This window comes from Solanum stenotomum, chromosome 11 (genome assembly GCF_019186545.1).
Source record: "Solanum stenotomum isolate F172 chromosome 11, ASM1918654v1, whole genome shotgun sequence".
NCBI lineage: Eukaryota > Viridiplantae > Streptophyta > Magnoliopsida > Solanales > Solanaceae > Solanum > Solanum stenotomum.
The window spans coordinates 14,182,016-14,201,381 of record NC_064292.1 but is presented as its reverse complement, the minus strand read 5'-3'; the positions used below and the strand labels follow the sequence as shown (position 1 = coordinate 14,201,381).

Sequence of the window (19,366 nt, the reverse complement as noted above, 5' to 3'; positions counted from 1 at the left end):
GGGGGTAGGCGTGGGGTGGCATAAAAAATGAATTTGTTTCTAAATTTGAAATGTTTCCCAAAAATAATTTCTTCTTAAATATTTTTTTTGACGAGAATGGTTTGGGTGGGGGTGGTGGGGGAGGGGGGGTGGAATTTGGGGGTAGGGGTTGAGTGGCAAAAAAAATGATTTTTAAAAAAATTTGAAATGTTTCCCAAAAACAATTTTTTCTTAAACATTTTTTTCGACGAGAGTGGTTTGGATGGGGGTGGTGGGGGAGGGGGTTGCTTGGGTGGGGGTGGCGGAGTGTCATGACCCGATTTCTCGAGTCATGATGACACCTACTATAACCCATAGTAGGTAAGTCAACCCGTAACTCGGAACAACAAGTAATGGGTCTGAGGGCATAAACTAAACAAGGCAATTAAGATAACAATATAAACAAGTGGAAACAAACCAAGACAACTATATACAAATAAAGATCCCTCCCAGAACCAGGAAGTCACTAGTACAGAGCTACCAACAAAACAAGTACAAGTCCCAAAAGTGGACCACAAAAATCGGACTGTCTCAAAAGGCAAAAGACAAGTCTATATATACAGACGGAGACTGAAATAGTACAAAACGACGTGTGCTCATCCCCCATCTCCGGATCAGACTACTCCAAGCTCGATATCAATGCCGACCACTAGTGCTCGGACCTGTATCACGAAAACAGATGCAGAGCGTAACATGGGTACCAAAACAACAGGTACCCAGTAGGCATCATAGGCCGACTGCGCTTGAAAAGTAAAGGCAATATGAAAAGAAGGAATAGCACAAACAGAGGTCAAGAACGGAAGCCTAAGTAAACAATGAAATGCACACGAGTGTAGAAAGAACTAACTAAAGTAATCTATAATCTAACTACACCTAACTGGACCCCCACAAGCCCAGAAGGTACACTCGTGCGCAAGTTTAAATAAGAATCCGAACGGACCCCCATAAGCCCGACGATTACACAAAATAACTATAACTAAAGAAAACTGTATCTGAGAACCCAAGACCAGAGAACATTGAACCAGAACCTCAACCCCAATAATAGAATCTGACAGTACGGAGGCCGGACCTCGAACTTGATGCTTACTAGAAGTACCCAAGTAACCAATCACAAGTATCAAGTAACTGAGGCCGGACCTCTAACCGGATGCTCTCCAGAAGTACCCAAATAACCAATCACAAGTATCAAGTAACTGAGGCCAGATCTCTAACCGGATGCTCTCCAGAAGTATCCAAGTAACCAATCACAAGTATCAAGTAACTGAGGCTGGACCTCTAACCGGATGCTCTCCAGAAGTACCCAAGTAACCCAAGTAACCAATCAAAAGTATCAAGTAACTGAGGCCGTTTTTCGGATGAACTGACTAAAAGTCACTTTTCAAGCTTCAAGGCCTCTAAAACATGGAAAGCTGCACAAAATCCAAACGAACGACCAGGGGACCGAATTGTCAGTGCCAATAAGTCATAAATGACTTGGGGTCGCTGTAGGAAAGCTCTAACTGACGAAAAGAAGGCGAGTACACATAAATGACCTGGAGGCTCATTACAACATCCACTACTAAAAGAACTTTCGTGTGTGAAAGTAAGGTTATGGATATACCTGAGGGCTCAAATAAGCTAGGGAACTGCTCCCGCATCTCCTGCTTGGTCTCCCAGGTAGCCTCCTCGACTGGACGGTGTCACCACTGGACCTTAACTACAGGAACTGAGTCAACTGAAGGGCCCTCCCTACTCACATCATGCACATAGGCCAAATAAGCTAAACACCTAGAAGCAACCAACCGCCTAGCCCGCATAAAGAGGTGATGACCCTCCAGGTCATTTCTCGGAGGGAGTGGCGTAAAAATTAAAATAAATTGAAATATTTTAAAATAATTTTTTTTGGGGTGGAGGGGGGGGGGGGGGGTTTGGTGGTAGAGATAAAAATATATTTGAAATTTAAAATTTTTAGCTTTTTTGAATGGGGAGGGTCGGATACGAGGGGTAAGGTAAGAAAAAAAAATTAAAGGATAAAATAGAGTTTTGGAAAATGTTTTCCTTAATTTTGGAAGGGAAGTCATTTACTTTAAATTTGAGGAAAATGAGTTGATTTGGAAAACATTTTCCAAACATTTAAAGGAAAAGAAAAGAGAAGATTTTCTTGTTCTTTTGAAAAAGATAACTAGTAAATGAAAGGAAAATAAAGAAAGAGAAGAATGAAAAAAATACAAGTTGAGAAAGAAAGAAAAAAAGGAAAATAAAAGAGAATTTTTACAATTATTTTAATAAAATAAAAATAAAGTAATTGAAAATGAAAATAAAAATTTGAGAGGCAATTGAACATGAAAACCTGTTTATGAACATTTGAGGAGTAAATGCGCCAAAATATATTTGTTCAATACATAAAAAGAAAGAAAGATTAGTATTTAAAGAATTTTTACGGGAACAGAAATTCAAGATTGAGAACTTGTGTAATTTTGTGAATGAAATATACTACTCCTTTGTTCGAATTTATTTGTTAATTTTGACATGACATATAGTGAGACATCATTTTAACTCTATTAATTGATAAGATCTTATACATATATATACTCAGTACATTTAAAAAAAATATTAATTCAAAACAAATAAATTAAGAGTATAATAGAAAAAAAAATTCTTCAAAAATAACAAATAAAAACAAAAATAAAATTATGAAATACTTGCCAAGTAAAAATGAGAGAGAATACGGGCCTATCTACTCAGGTTCATATAAAAAGCCGAACAGTTGGTATCTTTCCCTCCAAGGCAGAATATTCACTTCTAGCTCAACAGTCTCTGAAACTTCAAAATTTTTGCCTTCAAAATCTAGCGAATTCTGTACAAAATCTGCAGCTCATAGCTCTGCGAATTGAGTTTTCTGCAAAAATGGAAGAATATTTGCAGTGCATGAAGACTCTGCGCACTCAAATGAGTGGTACGCATCTCTCCGATCTCCAAAACTATCAACATTCAGATTTTCTCATCATTCTAGGGCTATTTTGTTTCCGTCGAAATTTTGTACTCAAATCTATAATTTATGTTCACGTCTGTGTATATGTACTACGTTTATGTATCTGTATACTTGCACCTTTTCAATTTTGTATCACGGTGTGTATAGTGTGCGTGTGGAGACTGAAATTGAATTGATGAACTTTCAGATGTGGAGGATGAAGCAGTTAAGATAACAGCCGAGGAGCAAATGCAAATCACTACACTGCAAAATCTTGAAAATGAAATTAACTCAGGTTAAACACTTGCTTCCTATATCTTTGCAGAAACGGAAAATTCTGGACTTCTTTTCCTTTTGATTTTGTGAAAATTTTATGCAATTTGAGAGTATGTGTAGTCTTGTGAGTGAGAAATTTCGTTGTAGCCAAGTTGTGTTGTGTTTTTGACATTTTCATAATATGGATCGTAGCCTTTTTACTTATGTTTCATGTTTACTAGAAGAAGTAAGAGTGCATATGGTGAAGTTATGCTATTGCTGGCTCTAGTGCCAACTTTAGTTTGAATATTGTTGGTTGGCTGAGTTAGACATTTCATTTGGTGAAGTTATGCTATTGCTGGCTCTTATTATTTATTCTTGTTTTCTAGTTCAAGTTGTACAATTTGTTGCCGAGTTCATCTGAGATCAAGACTGTGGACATTACCTACAGTAATCATGTGCTTTGGTCATTTGTCTAGGGCTCCTTAAACAAGGATTTCCACGGCCTTTTCCATCTTTCTTTCTACCACTGTTATTTTTTATTTATATATAACTGAGAAATCCCAAATGGTTAATGATGCAGGTTAGAAACTAGGCAGATAATGGGCCGTCACACTACCCCTCTATCACTGTTTTTTTAAAGCTATGGTCATAATGCATGATAAAATGAACTCTTTGAGGCATGCATCAGATCTAGAAAGACTAAGAAGACCAACTGATGAGATTCAATTGCATATTCATCAAATCCTGATAGAGGGAGAATGACACAGTCCTGCAATGGTTAAAGCACATTTCCCTTCTTTTTTGGCTTATCCATGTGCAGTATCCTTTGCAATCTTGTGTTTTTTTCTTCTGCAGAGAATTTTGTTCACAGGTGTTTAGTTTCAAAGATGGAATAGGATACCTGTTTATTTTCACTCCCGGGAAACATCAGTCCATCATGTCCGACTTTTGTTGCTAGATTTTTTCTTGTTCCTTTTGTCTTTTTTCTTCTTTGATGTGGGCTGTGGCTGGACACTTCCAGAAATCTATATTATTTTCGCAAGGTTGAAACCATTAGAATTTATCTTGACCTTGCTTCACTTTCTGCTTCATCTCTTACAATTTGGTCTATTACATGAAAATTGCTTATTGTAGAGCTCTGAATCTTAATAATACTTTCTACCTTAGACATTATTGATTTCTCTTTTCCGTCATGTTTTTCTAATAATCAAATAACTTTCCCTGTGGAATAGCAGAACTCTGCAACACCTAAACCTTAAACTGCTATACAATGCAGTGAAATGTCAGACAAGCCAACTCAGAGAGGAAATTTCCAGGATACTGGAGAAAAGAGGGCAGATCTGTTCCATGATTTTGGAAAAACAAAGAAAAATTGCTTCTTTAGGAGCTGATTCTTCCACCCTCAACCAGGTAAAACTAAGAGCTGGCATCAATTAACTTTGAAATGGAGCTGAAACTAAAAGCCTCACATCGCCCTTGATGGATAGGATTGGTGATGTTTCTAAATTTGGTACATGAAACCAGATATATGTACTCTATCTGTTCTCTGCTTCACAACCGTAATGGCATAATCCAACTAGACATGGGTTCTAAAACAGAAGTTTAGAAGTAAATGTGTTTTGACATAAAGATTAGGCTAGTTATGATTCTGTAATTTTCAGAAGTGGGGGATGAAAATTATGTAAAGATAGAAAATTTGGTCTCGTCTTTTCTCCAGAAACATACTGTTGAAAGAAGGATGAAGTAATGCATATTACGGAAGCAGTCTATTATTTGACTGTCGAGCTATAAACTGCAAATTCTTGAAGTACTTAAACGAAGCACAATCTTGGAGTTCAAATTCTTAGCATTGTTTGCATAGAAGGGAGAAATAATTTTGGTTATTTAGGAGATAGGTTTGCAAGTTTTTACTTGACATAAACTTATCTTTTGATAAAGGAAAGTTGGGTTAGTCTTTGGGAATCATGTGATTTAGCATATATTCTTTGATCCTTGTTTGTCAAACAGACATCAGAGCTCCTTCAACAAGAAAGAAACAACATGTCAGCAAAACTTCTACAGAAAAGGTAACTTGGAAAGCATATATCGGAGATTTCTGATGGACAGTACATAATGCTAAGTGCATGTGGTTGTCATAACAGTGACTATTATGCTAAAACTGTTGAAGAAGTAACTGCTCAGCTAGGAGAACAACAGGTTTTTTTTTCATGTTCCCTTCTCTGTTGCTTTCCGCTTAGATTGTTCAACTATATAAGCTTTCTTTTGATCACAAGCAAGGGTTCCTACTTTTAGGGTTGGATCAAAGATTGCAAACAGAACTTGTGGGTTGGAGATAATGGCCAGGTATTTGTACCAAGTCATAATGTTTTATTTTCCCTGAATTTTGGTGCTCTTTTCTATAAATTGTCTTGGAATTATAAATTTCCAACAGATAAACCAAGTAAGATTTTTAAATATTTGTGTATATAAAACCCAATGATGGGAAAAACAAATGCTCAAAAAGCCAGGTCAAAGGTAATTACAAGAGGTGTATTCTAACATAATGAAATGCATACATTCTATTTCAAGCTGTGAAAGAACATAAGATTCTACGTAGTATCAGAAATTACCGAGAATAGTATGATTACAGTTAAAATTATGTTATTTTATGTTATGCTTATCTTTTCAAGTGCAATATTTGAATATGTTGTGGGTTTACAGATTTTCTGAATTTTTCAAGTGCAATTATCAAAGTAACTTGATATTTATGAAGCCCAAGGCTTTGGCCGAGACAAGCTGCTTAGATTCAATTTTTTATTCAGTCAAGTTAACTACTTCTGCATCCTCCCTATAAGAATTCTTGTCCATTAGCTTTGAAGATATAGTGGTTTTGGACTTGATGTACTTTGATTTGGCAATACTTATAGTTTCTTGTGATTCTCAAATGACACATTTCTGGAAAACTTTGAGGTATGAGTCATTGCTTGGTGATCTGACATTTCAAATTTGAGCATAAACTAACTGGTGATATGATGTTTCCTGCATTAACACAGCTTTGTAAAAACTCCATAAACTATTATAGTACTTGTCATTCCTCTGCCAGTATGATACCAGTAGAGTAACTACTTGCTGCCTAGACAATCTGTCTTTCTACCACCAAAAAAAGGGATAGAATGGCTTATCTGAATTAGATTCTTACTCTTATCATAAATATATACTGCTGGAACTGATGGCTAAAGCATTCAGGTGATGGACAAAGTTGGTGAGAAAACTGGTGAAATTGAAGGTATGACCTAGCATGTTAGTTTATATTCTCATTTCATGATGTTGATGGGTCAAATGATAAAAATGACCATTTAGCAACAGTTGCATCTCAATATGCTACAAGCTAATTTGGAATCACCTGTAGACAATATATTCACCTCTGCCTTAACTTCGTTTTCTTTCTCTTATCCTTTTTCTCTTTCCTGTTCATCCTGTTTGAGGCAATTTCATATTGATTTACAGAAAATCAGGATAATTTGGCAGAAATTCTAAAGATGAATTTGGCAGACGCTAAAACAAAGCTAAACCAGATGAGTGAGCTGAAGTCCAAACTTGTCACAGAGAACAGCCAGGTTTGGTTAAACAATTCTGACCATTCCGTTTGGTGACTGGCCCTTTCCCTTGGGCACTGAAAACGAATAAAGACCCCAAAAATATATTGCTATTACCATTAGTTGTTTGATGAACCATTGAAGTATATCCTTCAGTCTAGACACATTCTCCTGCTGAGTAGATGTTGGTATGTCGTATGGAGGTCAGAGATCTTCAATGTTCCTTGAAGTCTGTCTTCCTTTCCTAGTTCCAACATTTGAAGGTAGAGTTGACCTTACCCATCAGATTCTTGTATTTTAAAGCAGAATTATTACAGGGTTATCATTCCCCCTGTATTGTCCTTGCTACTGAAGTTGACTTTCTTAATTAACCAGTACAGTAGTTGCAACATTTTTTCCTCTTCCATGAAAGCCTTTGGTGCTTTAATGGTTATTTATATACTCTTAATCCACACTAAGATCTATGGTTTATCAATACCTAAATTCCCCAATCCTGACACCTGGACAGAAGAAAGGAAAATCTCTAATTGAAAATGGAAAACTGAGTCCTATTGTTAAAATCTTTGTAAGGGAAATCAATGTCTGAGATTTTCTTTGTTGCTCATTCAAATACATTTTCAGTTTCAGTTCAAATACAAGAATCTGAAAGGCATCTTGCTTTGACAGGTAAGGAGATCTATTGAGCTTATGAAGTCAAAAATGAATGATTTCAAGGTCAGTTACAATCTGTATTACATAAATTCAGTCTTAGCTCAAAACATTTCTCTTTTGATAATAATAACAACTGCTTGTTAAATCCATCTTGGCATTTGCAATTACACAACAAACAGTTGCTTTGGATGGTTGACCAGAAAAATGCATCAAATTTAACTTATTGGGAAATCAGAAAGTTGAACTTGTGAATTTGAGGAAAAAGAAGATGTTCGTAACTTCTAATTTTTTAACCAAAATAATTGAAAGAAAATATACTTGCTACAGTTCAGAGCATCAGCCTCCAAAAGTCTATGATCAACCATCATGCATTATTCTGCAGGCACAACTCGGGGATATGGATAGCAAATCCTTGCAAGAGGAGTACCAAGCACTTCTCTCAGACAAAGCTGGAGAGGCAGAGTATCTGCACTCTTTACAACTCCAGATTGCAAAACTGATGGTATTGAGAAATATTTACTCTTTATTGCACTTTGACATGTCATTCAACTTGTGGTATCAATGTTAAATTTTAAAGAGATTCAAAATATCCCAATTGATGGAGTTAAATCATCAATTTATTTTTCCATTTCACTCACAATTAGTAATTTTTGCTTTCAGATAATTTCCCACAGTATCAAATGTTCTTGTGGAAATGAGTTCAAGATAGACATGGATCTTTGTGGATGAAAATGACCAGGGTCAGGCAAGTACTTCAACTAGCAAGTGGTGGAGTTTCTTCATTACTTATCAGGTATGTATGCAAATAATGGTCGAGATAGTTTGAGAAAAATGGGGAAGATAATGCAGGGAAGCTGTTGCAGTTGTTGAGATGGCATAAGAATGTGGCTTGTACTTTGTTGCTGTAGCATCTGTATTCTATGTAAAAGACAATTTTAAATGCTAGTAGAGTCCTGCTTGAATGAATAACATACGCGCGACTGAACTTAAGCTGAGCCTTTCTCGTATTGAAAATTGGACATTTCATTACACGTGTGCTAACTCTATGATTTATCAGAAAACAAAGTCTAATAGAGTACTATAGAACTTTGGCATCTATCATTTCAGCTCAGATTACTACATTTTTGGAGGTGTGCATTTGGTTCAACACATTCAAGCACGTGCAGACTACATGAGATAAATTGGACGATGATCGTGATTTCTGTAGTATATAGTACACTAAAATTGAAGATTATCAAAATGCAGTCCTTTAATAGATATCAGATAAAACTAGATGTTATATATGTTCAGTGTGTTTTCAACTCTTGTTGTATTATGAACTTGTATATGTAACTTGATATTTTTACAAAGTATAAGATTGAAACCCAGACTTTTACTCACGTGCTCACTTTTTGGACTGAAGTTTTGTCTGTGATATTGCAAAGGAAATAGTCAAATAGAAACATTATCGGAAACTTTACATGACCTCTAGCTTCTCCAAGGCTGCAGAGATATCCTGGGGTTCATATCCTTCAGCTGCACATATGTTTGTGCTCTCTAGAGGTACTATATCATCTGTGTTGAAGCTGTCTTCATTGTGAAGAAGCTTCTCGCTGGCATATTCCACACTTCGTTTCAGAATCACAGTCTTGTGAAGGCCCACAAGCAGGCCTTCATAGTCTGTATCTCCCTTTTCCCCCACAAAAACAACCACACTGGAAAGATCAACTCCCCATCTAACTGAGAGATACCTGCATTACATAGAGAAAAGGAGTGACTGTGACAAATTTTATGTTGAATTGATCTTTCCTAGTATCTGCTAATCAAAGAACAGAAGTATCATTAGACCATATATTAGTAAAAGAATGAAAGGATTTACCTAAGTGCTTGGGATCTCGATGCAAATAACGGTGTCACGTTCAACCTTGATGCAGCATGTGTGTAGACAACATTGCAACGGAAGCCTCTCATGCGGAGCCTCTGACGAAGGTCATTAACTTTCCTTACCTGTCACATGTAATTTATTATCAGGATACAAATAGGAAAACCAATTTGTATATTTCTATTTGTATTGTCTAACTTAGAACATCAAGAGTAGCTTAGCAATCTTACTCCGGCTCCTGGCTTGATGCTATATGAGTAGCATTGAAAGCTAGATGCACTAGGGCATTGTGCAATGTCATGCTCAGAACCTTCTTCGATTTTACCAAGCCTCATCACTGCTGATTTAATGTTCTCACCTGGCCACCGGTACTCAATGTGGGCTTCATAGTCGTCATCTAGTCCTAAGTCCTTCCATGGGTAGTATATTTCACTTCCACTGCTGCAAATCAATGCATCAAAATCTTCTAAATTTGTTGGGCAGCTGTTTACCACTTCTTTAGTCTCTTGCAGACTCAAGCCTGTCAGAAAAACTAAACCTATTTGGCTGGACCTGGATCTTGCAACTTGCATTATATTCTTGACCGTTAGAGATAAGGTCTCAGTAGGAGATCCGTTGCTGTTGTAACAGTCAGTTGCCACTACATATAGGACCTGCCTTCTCCCAGGAGAGTAGCTAACAATAGGCTTGCTGATTGAATTAGCTTTCCGTGAGAGTATCTCAACAAGTTCATGCTGCCTTCTTGCCATATCCAGCTCTCCATTGGCCTTGAAATCCACATCAATGGAAAATTTTAGAGAAAGGTCTTCAACATCTCTTAGTGATTCACTCATAGGTTCTTCAGGAACTGGCTTCATGACCTCAAGACAATTGGCAGGGTGGCGATTTCTGCAGTGTTGAACATGGGAGAGGTAATTCCGACAGTGCTCTGGCCATGAGAAGCGGTGGATATTCTTTAGGCCATTCTTACGGCACTCCAGCCATAGGTTCTTGTCAGCAACAAGCTTTAGAAGAGCATCTTCTATTGCTTTTTGATCATGTGGATCAATGAGTAGCCCATTGTTTAGTGCCTGATTGAACATTATGTTCCACATATCCATAAATTACAGTAAGTCACCACTTTGAGGTGTACATGGAATTAAAAAGCTAACTATTTGAAAAAAGACGGGGAAGTTTGCAACAGAAAGCTTGGGGCATCACTTTTCGGAAGTTCCTAAAAGTCATGTGCTGCATGAAGTGTTTGTTATCACGATTTTGTGCACTTCTCTATAATTCTACTCCAATTTTTATCTTGCAAAATTTAGGTTTCCAATGGATAACTTATATCAAAAATATCTTCAAGACTTGTGCATCAACGTTAATGTTTAAACCAGCTAGTGTTTACCTTGAGTATATCTACTGGCCCTCCATTTTTCGTAGCAACTATCGGCAAACCATAAGCAGCTGCCTGCAGAAAGAAGAGTATAACGTTTTTCATACATAGCATCAGCTGCTAAAACTTCATGTGATGTAATTTAGAAGTTACCTCAATAAGAGTGAGGCCAAAAGGCTCAACAAGAGCTGGATTGATGAACACTCCCTTCAAGGATAAATCACCATTTAAGAGTTATTGGCAGTCATAGCATGGAATTGAATAATTTTTGTTAAAGCAAAAGAATGGGATGAAAGCTTCAACTACATCAAACAGTTTGCTTTACAAAGGGTCGGATCAGACCACACTCCTATTGCATTGCTGGGGGGAGTGTGGAACCAAAACAAAAATTATTTCAAGTTTGAAAACTGGTGGTTTGACATACAAGGGTTCACAAACAGAATCAAGGAATGGTGGGACACTTTCAGCTTCTCTGGGAGACCGGATTTCATACTTGCTTCAAAACTTAAGGCATTAAAAGAAAAACTTAAGGTTTGGAGCAGGAGTGATCAAGCGAACCTCAAGCGAACCTGGGAGCTAAAAGGATGAACTTACTCAAAGAAGTGGCTGGTTTTGATGAAGTTAGTAAGGGTAGAGCACAAATAGAGGATGAGGTAACGAGGAAGAATTCTAGATTACTGGAGTTCAAGGAATTCCTCAAATATGAAGAAATTTCATGGAGACAAAAATCAAGATCACTATGGTTAAAAGAAAAGGACAGGAACACTAAGTTTTTCCACAAAATGGCCAATGCACACAAGAGGTACAACAACATTGATGAACTAGTAATCCAAGGAGAACTAACCCAAGATCCTGCCAGAATTGAAGAAGAGATAGTAGACTTCTACAAGAAGCTATATACTGAGACTACTAACTAGAGACCTGCCTATACTGATGCTAATTGCCCCGGGTTAACAGAGGAGGAAAAGGAGAATCTGCGAAGGAACTTTGAGGAGAGTGAAGTCCTAAAATGTCTGAAAATGTGTGAAATTGATAAAGTACCCGGACCTGACGGATTCATCATAGGTTTCTTCTTAAGATGCTGGGAGGTGGTAAAGGAGGACATCATGAAAGCTTTCCAAAACTTCTATGAGTAGGAAGTGTTTGAAAGAAATTTGAATGCAACATTTATTACTCTCATCCCAAGAAGAAGGGGGCTAAGGAATTGAGAGATTTCAGATCCATCAGCTTAATAGGCAGCATCTACAAGCTTTTTGCTAAAGTTCTGACAGAGAGAATGAAAGGGGTAATGACTGAACTTGTGGATTCCCGACACATGGCTTTTATCTAAGGAAGACAAATCATGGATGCAGTGTTGATAGCTAATGAGGCAGTGGATTCCAGACAAAAGCAAAAGAAACCAGGAATACTTGTAAGCTAGACATGGAGAAAGCCTATGACCATGTTAATTGGGTATCTTTTGAGCACAATGGGGAGATTGGGATTTGGGATGAAGTGGATCCAGTCGATCAAACATTGTATCACCACTGTGAGATTCTCAGTACTTATAAATGGATCCCCTGTTGGTTTCTTTAGTGCAGAGAGGGGACTGAGGCAGGGAGACCCTTTGTCTCCTTTCCTTTTCCTACTTGCTATGGAAGGGCTGAACAATATGATCAAATCAGCTAAAGTGAGGGGATGGCTCGGAGGTTTTTAGGTCAGCAGACCTGAAGTAGATAATGTGGAAATTACCCATCTACAATATGCTGATGACACCTTGATATTATGTGATGCTGATGAAGGCCAACTAAAGATGTTGAGGGTGATCCTCCGGCCTACACATCAATTGGAGGAAAAGCCACCTCTATCCAATTAATGAAGTACACAACATGGAAGCTTTAAATGTTGTTCTGGGAGGGGAAATTGGAGCACTGCCTACATCATATCTTGGGATGCCTTTGGGGGCCAAATCTCAGTCATATGGAATCTAGAACAATGTGGTTGAGAAATGTGAAATGAAGTTAGCAAAATGGAAATCACAACATCTCTCCAGGGGTGGCAGGTTGACCTTGATTAATTCTGTNATGGCTTTTATCTAAGGAAGACAAATCATGGATGCAGTGTTGATAGCTAATGAGGCAGTGGATTCCAGACAAAAGCAAAAGAAACCAGGAATACTTGTAAGCTAGACATGGAGAAAGCCTATGACCATGTTAATTGGGTATCTTTTGAGCACAATGGGGAGATTGGGATTTGGGATTAAGTGGATCCAGTGGATCAAACATTGTATCACCACTGTGAGATTCTCAGTACTTATAAATGGATTCCCTGTTGGTTTCTTTAGTGCAGAGAGGGGACTGAGGCAGGGAGACCTTTGTCTCCTTTCCTTTTCCTACTTGCTATGGAAGGGCTGAACAATATGATCAAATCAGCTAAAGTGAGGGGATGGCTCAGAGGTTTTTAGGTCAGCAGACCTGAAGTAGATAATGTGAAAATTACCCATCTACAATATGCTGATGACACCTTGATATTATGTGATGCTGATGAAGGCCAACTAAAGATGTTGAGGGTGATCCTCCGGCCTACACATCAATTGGAGGAAAAGCCACCTCTATCCAATTAATAAAGTACACAACATGGAAGCTTTAAATGTTGTTCTGGGAGCGGAAATTGGAGCACTGCCTACATCATATCTTGGGATGCCTTTGGGGGCCAAATCTCAGTCATATGAAATCTAGAACAATGTGGTTGAGAAATGTGAAATGAAGTTAGCAAAATGGAAATCACAACATCTCTCCAGGGGTGGCAGGTTGACCTTGATTAATTCTGTTCTTGATTCACTACCAACCTATATGATGTCAGTATTCCCAATTCCCAAAAGTGTAATCACTAGGTTGGATAAAATCAGAAGAAAATTTCTCTGGCAAGGAAACAGCGAGAGAAAAGGCTACAACTTGGTTAAATGGGATGTTGTGATAGTGGGAAAGAAGCATGGAGGTCTCGGAATAAAGAATTTGATGAATCAGATCAAAGCCCTTATGATGAAATGGTTGTGGAAGTTCAATAATGAAGAACAGTCCTACTGGAAGGAAGTCATTAAGGCAAAATATGAAGAGGAAGATAACTGGATGACCAAAGAAGTGACTACACCATATAGGGTTAGTGTATGGGCGATCCATTGGATCTCTCTGGTCTGAGTTTAAGGTTAACACAAAGATCAAAGTGAGGAATGGAGAGAAAACAAAATTTTGGAAGAATGTTTGCCATGAGGCAGGTAGGCTAGAGTTCTTGTATCCTGACAGAAGACCATAGTAGATCACTGGACTCCTCAAGGGTGGAACTTCATCTTTAGAAGACAATTAAATGATTGCGAGATTCAAAGGGTAGTAGATTTTTTCAACACCATTGGGCAATTTAATGGACTGGAAGGGGGTCAAGACATTTTGTGGTGGAAAGGCATCGAAAAGGCAGTTTTAAGGTGGGTTGTATATACAACTGGTTGAACCACACAAATCAGCCTCAAAGTCACTGGCCATGGAGAGGAATCTGGAAGTAAAAAATTCCACTCAAAGTGGCATGTTTTGTCTGGTTTTTAACCAAAGAGACTGTACTGACTCAAGACAACTTAAAGAGAAGGCGGATACCGTTATGTTCTAGATGTTCCTTTTGGGGGGGAAATGCTGGGAGAGTTAACTATCTTTTTCTACACTGCAAGATTACTGGCCAACTATGGAGGTTATTCCTGAATCTTAAGGGTATGTCATGGACCATGCCTGCCAAGATCATAGAAGCAAATCAGAGTTGGGAGGACGCAGGAAAGCAATCCAAGAATAGAGACAGATGGAGAATTGTCCCAGCTAGTATATGGTGGGCAATATGGAAGGAAATGAACTCTAAAGCTTTTGATAGTATTGAGAATAGTATGCAAAAAGTCAAACTAAATTGTCATATGCTACTATGTTTTTGGTGTAATCAATTATACTCAAATGATACTATCTCCATAATTGATGTACTAGACCCAATTTAGTAAAAGATAGTAGGATTTGATGTACATGTTGTAAATACTGACCAGTACAGTTTTAGTACTGACTTTTGAGGAATAGACAAAGTTACCAATTTTAAAAAAAAAAGTGTCATTTCTATAGTTCATCTGCTTTTAAAGCATGGAAGAAAATGAATAATAACGGGTCACTGAAATAGCTCTATCCTGCTGTCCATCTCTATTATGAACAAGGCATGGACAATGACTACAAACCCATGAGACATAGATACACTGTTCTTTCGTGGGAAAATCCTCAAGTCCAGACACTTGATTATATATTATTTCTCTGAGTTACCTTAGTTTTTGCAGCCAGGCGATATATATCAGGAACCTCTGGTTGCTTATGATGCTTTGGATATGCCACCTGGCCATACAAATTGTACTTGTCAATGAGCTTTATTACTGTTGTGAGTACTGCAGAGCTGCTACTGGACATGTCATCAATGTCATCTCTGTTACCTAGGATCAGAGTCTGCAACACAATTAACAATAAAATCAGACTCTGCACTAGTCGACTAGATCTGTTAATAGTTGAAGGAGGTTGTATATAAACTTAGCCCTACTAAGTTGGCTAGTTCTCGAAGTGCTTGACATTCTCCAAAAGCCCTGAGCAAAGTAGTTACATTCTTCTTAGGATCTGGACGCGACAGTGCAAGTATCATTGGCTTGTGAGGGTTAACGAAGAATCGCATGATCTGCATTCATGAAGATACAAGAGATATTGACTAAAAACATTTATAGGAAACCCCAGACCAACAAAGCATTATTAATCAGTTGTCATCAATTATTTCAATCTAGTCTACATCTTGTTGCTTCTCTCTTGTTATCCATTTTGACGCGTTTGTAAATTTTTTGGTATGTGCTTCAAGAAAGGGTTAAGAAAGTCTGCTACATAAATGAGGACATCCAACCTCAGACCATATATGTGGTATAGGTCTCTTTTGACTTTTGTCTGCACCAATCAATGACTTGAGATCTCCATCTCCTTCCAGTGAATCTTGTGCGTTCATGTTACTGAAGTCCATCCCCGGCGGTATAACCTGGTTTTCATAATCATCAGAAACAGACTTAATATCAATTTTCTTCATATCTTGATAAGAAGACATTTGGCTTTGTGTGAACAAGAACTAGCTAGTTGAGTTAGTGCATACCACCATCCTCGGCATGTATCTCCCGAGGCAACTCACTCCTCTCCGTCTCCTAACTCTGAGTTTCCTTTCCAGCTGAATATCAAAACCATCATACAAACCCCATTGTTCATCAATCTCTTGTCTTGTGCTAGTTATCACCATTTCAGCAGTATCTAGTCCCAACTCTTCTGCTTCTATTCTCCTCATTATCTTGTAGGTGGTATTGATGTCCCCCTTAGTGAGTCTCCCCTGTTTAAGCAATTGCTCGAACTTGTTTCTTCCTAGTGAGTGTCCTGTTAACACCATTGGTACGTTTAAGGTTCCAGATAAGCGGGCTGCTACCTCTCCTGCATCAGCATAGTGCCCATGAATTACATAAGGCCACACTGCTTTTCCAGCATTGACTTGCTCCCCTATAGCCCTTGCCATATTCACAATGTGGCTTAATGCTCCATCAACAAATTCTGGTATGTAAGGCCAGAGTGATTCTTTTGGAATATACCTGCCACAAAGATAATGCCAAAATATGGAAGATTGAACCAAATAGCTAGACAAGTATGATAAGTGATTAGTGGTTTTGAACCACTATAGAATAGCATCATTACTTGTCACCTGGTCCGCAGGGGATCCGAATTATGTAGGCACCACAGCAGCCAAAAGCATCAGATGGGTATGAGAGCATCTCAATTGGCTCACCATAGCTAGAGTCAACCTCTGGGGATGTGATCTGCCGAGTCAAGAGATCAACTCGGTGAACTCCTTTCATGTTTGCAAGTGCTCGAGCAAGCTCTACTACATACTTCACCTGATTAATCATTAAACAAAACACAGTTGCATGAAAGTTGTTGTGTCCAGTCTTATTGCTAGCTCACAAGTGTCAATTTTCTGCTATTTGGATTAACATTTTCAAACTTTCTTCTTGTGTGTGTTTCAGTTGAACATGTTCTCTAGAATAGAAGATTTAGAGGCAATAGTTTTATTGATTAAAACAAAGATGACAGGTAATATGACTACCTGACCACCAGTGTCTGAATCTCGTCCAAGTTCCATGTTTTCTCCACGCACCAACCCATGGATACTACAAAAAAACAGTAAACATAGCATAAAACTTGTTTGATTGTTGTTTGATGCCATGTATCTGTCGTATTCTTGCTCTTGATGATGTGTTTTTTTATCGTGCACTAGCAACTGTAACAATGTGAATGTACCTGATCAAGACAATGTAGAGTTGGCTTGGTTTATCTTCATCAGACCATATCTGTGTATCCGAGTTAATTCTTGATATGACATGGTGAGACTCTGATGTATTTATATCTCCTTTCTCCTTCTCACCTTCTGAAAGTTCAGAAAGATCTTCTGCTGCATCAAAACGACCTTTCTCTAGTTCAACTCGCCGTTTTACTAGTTTTTGTGCATCATCCCAAGCTATCTGCAATTTCTCAGTGTCACAAGAAATTATCTTCAACCTGCTAAGTAGTATACTTTTATACTTCAACGTTATTTTTTTTTAGCTGTATTGTTTTAAAAATTAAATACTAATTGTTGACATGACACTGACAAAAATTTATCACTCAACAGTTGAGACGTTTTTCACTTCTGTTAACTCTAGACATTTAGGCGTTTGTTTTAGAGTTTGCAAACTCAGTTTTTTATTTGTGGAACAAGTGTTTGTTTGAACCTTTTTTTTTTGTTTTAAAGAATTTAAAAGTGACTTCTTTTTGTTAAAAGATAATTAGAATATTTGACAAATATGTTTGAAGTTGACCAAGTAGACAAATTCCATCAAAGAAATGAGACTGTTTATTCCTTGCTTTTAACATGTTTGTTTACATTAATCAGTTTCTTCATTTCAAGTAGAAAGGAATGGTATATGTAGTTTAGGGAGGAGTACATAATTAATACTACTATTTTCGTTTCAAATTTTGATTTGACACACCTATGAAGAAAATATTGATTGATATAATGAGTTTACTATTTTACTCTTATTAATGGATAGGATCTTAAATATATTTACTCACTACAATTTTCAAAAATATTAACTCAATATTAATAAATTAGGGATATAATAAGAAAAAATATGTAAAAAATAACAAGTACATGCATCGAGAGATGGACGGAGTAATAAATAAATGAAGAGAAAGTACCTGTTTCTTCTTGCGGGTAAGATGCCAGATGCGCCAGCACATATTCTCGAGCCTATTATTCCTCTCACGAGAATTCCTTGTTGCCACTACCTGCAATCTCCTTTTCTTAGTTTCCATCAATTTCTCTTTATCATAACTATATACTTTTTTCTTTTCTTTTGCATAATAGAGTATAGAACCAATAAAGAAGTGTGTTTGTGCATGTCTTCCCTTTTTCTCTTCTTTAATTTTCTCAACTATTACTCTAAACATCATCAAACCTTCACTTAACCCATAAAGTGATATCCTTTAACGCTAAATTGAGTACGCTTGCATGAATAATGCTCTATTAGTTATACTTGTATTAGTTTAAGTTATTTCTTATGTATTGTTTGATTTTGTCTAGTAAAAATAATATGCATTCCATAAAAATATCCTCCACAATTATGGTGGAAATTAAAAGAGGTTTTGAGGGATGATTGAGTCTTTAATCATTCTAATGCAGGTATTAAATCTATTTGTTCTATTAATACCTAGAAATTTATGATATTAGTACTTCACTCCTCAATACACAATATAGTATAGCATATAAGTAACTAATATAGCATGAAAAAAGTGTATTAAGCAAGACACTACTAATACATAGAGTTAATGCCTGAATTATTTTTACTAAACGTCTCGACAAGTAATATTGCTTGTTGGCATTTGTGGTTTACCAAATGAGTAAAGAGAGAGAAGCAAATTAAAGGTTAAAGTTGGTCAAATTATGAAGGAAAGTAACAATAAATAAGAGATTAAAGATAATTAAAGTTTAATTTGTGAAGTAACCTTGATCCAAGTTCTGTGGAGGTCAGACTCATCAAAGCTGTTGACAACTTCTTCAACAAAGTACTTAGTAGGACTAAACAGCTTCTCTTTGTGGATTTCTAACCTCAAATTTTCTTCCATATTATTATGCTTGAAGTTGTTGCTACTCTCTTCAATACTAATTGGTTTCTTTTGTCTTGACCCATTTCTTTCACTTCCTACATCCAATATTGCCTCCAAATACCCATTTAACCATTCATTCTCTGCCATGGATCACTTATTCAATACACAAAAAGAGACTTCCTTGTTTGAAGAAACAAGAGCAACCCTTATATATAGGCCTAGTAAGGAATATAACGACTACACTTTATTGTAAAAGTTTCATGAGGTGTCTTATTCTTTTGCTCAATATTCGTCATAATATTTTATATTATTTTTGCATGAATACACAATATTTAGGCACACACATATGCTTTATTTTGTATTTAGGCGCACACGTATGAAACTTTAGTCAATTATAACATGTTTTTTCAGTAATATATGGTTGAGCACAATCATAAATGAAAAAAATTAGAAGAGTGCTAAATGATCAATTGTTAG

General features: G+C 37.1%; 2 protein-coding genes across 4 annotated transcripts; one reads left to right on the top strand and one right to left on the bottom strand.

Moving 5' to 3' along the window:
• The first annotated feature begins 2,794 nt into the window (after positions 1-2,794).
• On the top strand, positions 2,795-8,447 carry LOC125845591 (uncharacterized). 3 transcript variants are annotated; one of them, XR_007444297.1, is made up of 11 exons: positions 2,795-2,953; positions 3,177-3,263; positions 4,503-4,636; positions 5,234-5,292; positions 5,368-5,422; positions 5,519-5,569; positions 6,452-6,491; positions 6,713-6,822; positions 6,946-7,064; positions 7,468-7,515; positions 7,835-7,890. XR_007444297.1 is itself a non-coding variant. In XM_049525137.1 (11 exons), the coding sequence occupies exons 1-11, from the start codon at positions 2,905-2,907 to the stop codon at positions 8,179-8,181; spliced, it is 822 nt and encodes a 273-aa protein (XP_049381094.1). In that variant the 5' UTR covers positions 2,795-2,904; the 3' UTR covers positions 8,182-8,447. The 3 variants fall into 3 exon arrangements, 2 of the variants coding, with proteins under 2 accessions (XP_049381094.1, XP_049381095.1); XM_049525137.1 differs by lacking the exon at positions 6,946-7,064 and adding an exon at positions 8,113-8,447 and having other exon boundaries at positions 7,835-7,954; XM_049525138.1 differs by lacking the exons at positions 2,795-2,953; positions 6,946-7,064 and adding exons at positions 3,807-4,003; positions 8,113-8,447 and having other exon boundaries at positions 3,184-3,263; positions 7,835-7,954.
• A 397-nt stretch (positions 8,448-8,844) lies between these two features.
• Positions 8,845-19,083, bottom strand: LOC125845570 (sucrose-phosphate synthase 4). Its single transcript, XM_049525104.1, has 14 exons — positions 18,788-19,083; positions 17,981-18,070; positions 17,045-17,265; positions 16,851-16,914; positions 16,442-16,641; positions 15,858-16,338; positions 15,618-15,746; positions 15,270-15,401; positions 15,002-15,178; positions 10,839-10,892; positions 10,698-10,760; positions 9,544-10,383; positions 9,311-9,438; positions 8,845-9,182 (listed from the first exon to the last, which is right to left on the bottom strand). The coding sequence occupies exons 1-14, from the start codon at positions 19,034-19,036 to the stop codon at positions 8,909-8,911; spliced, it is 3,102 nt and encodes a 1,033-aa protein (XP_049381061.1). The 5' UTR covers positions 19,037-19,083; the 3' UTR covers positions 8,845-8,908.
• Between the last annotated feature and the right edge of the window lie 283 nt (positions 19,084-19,366).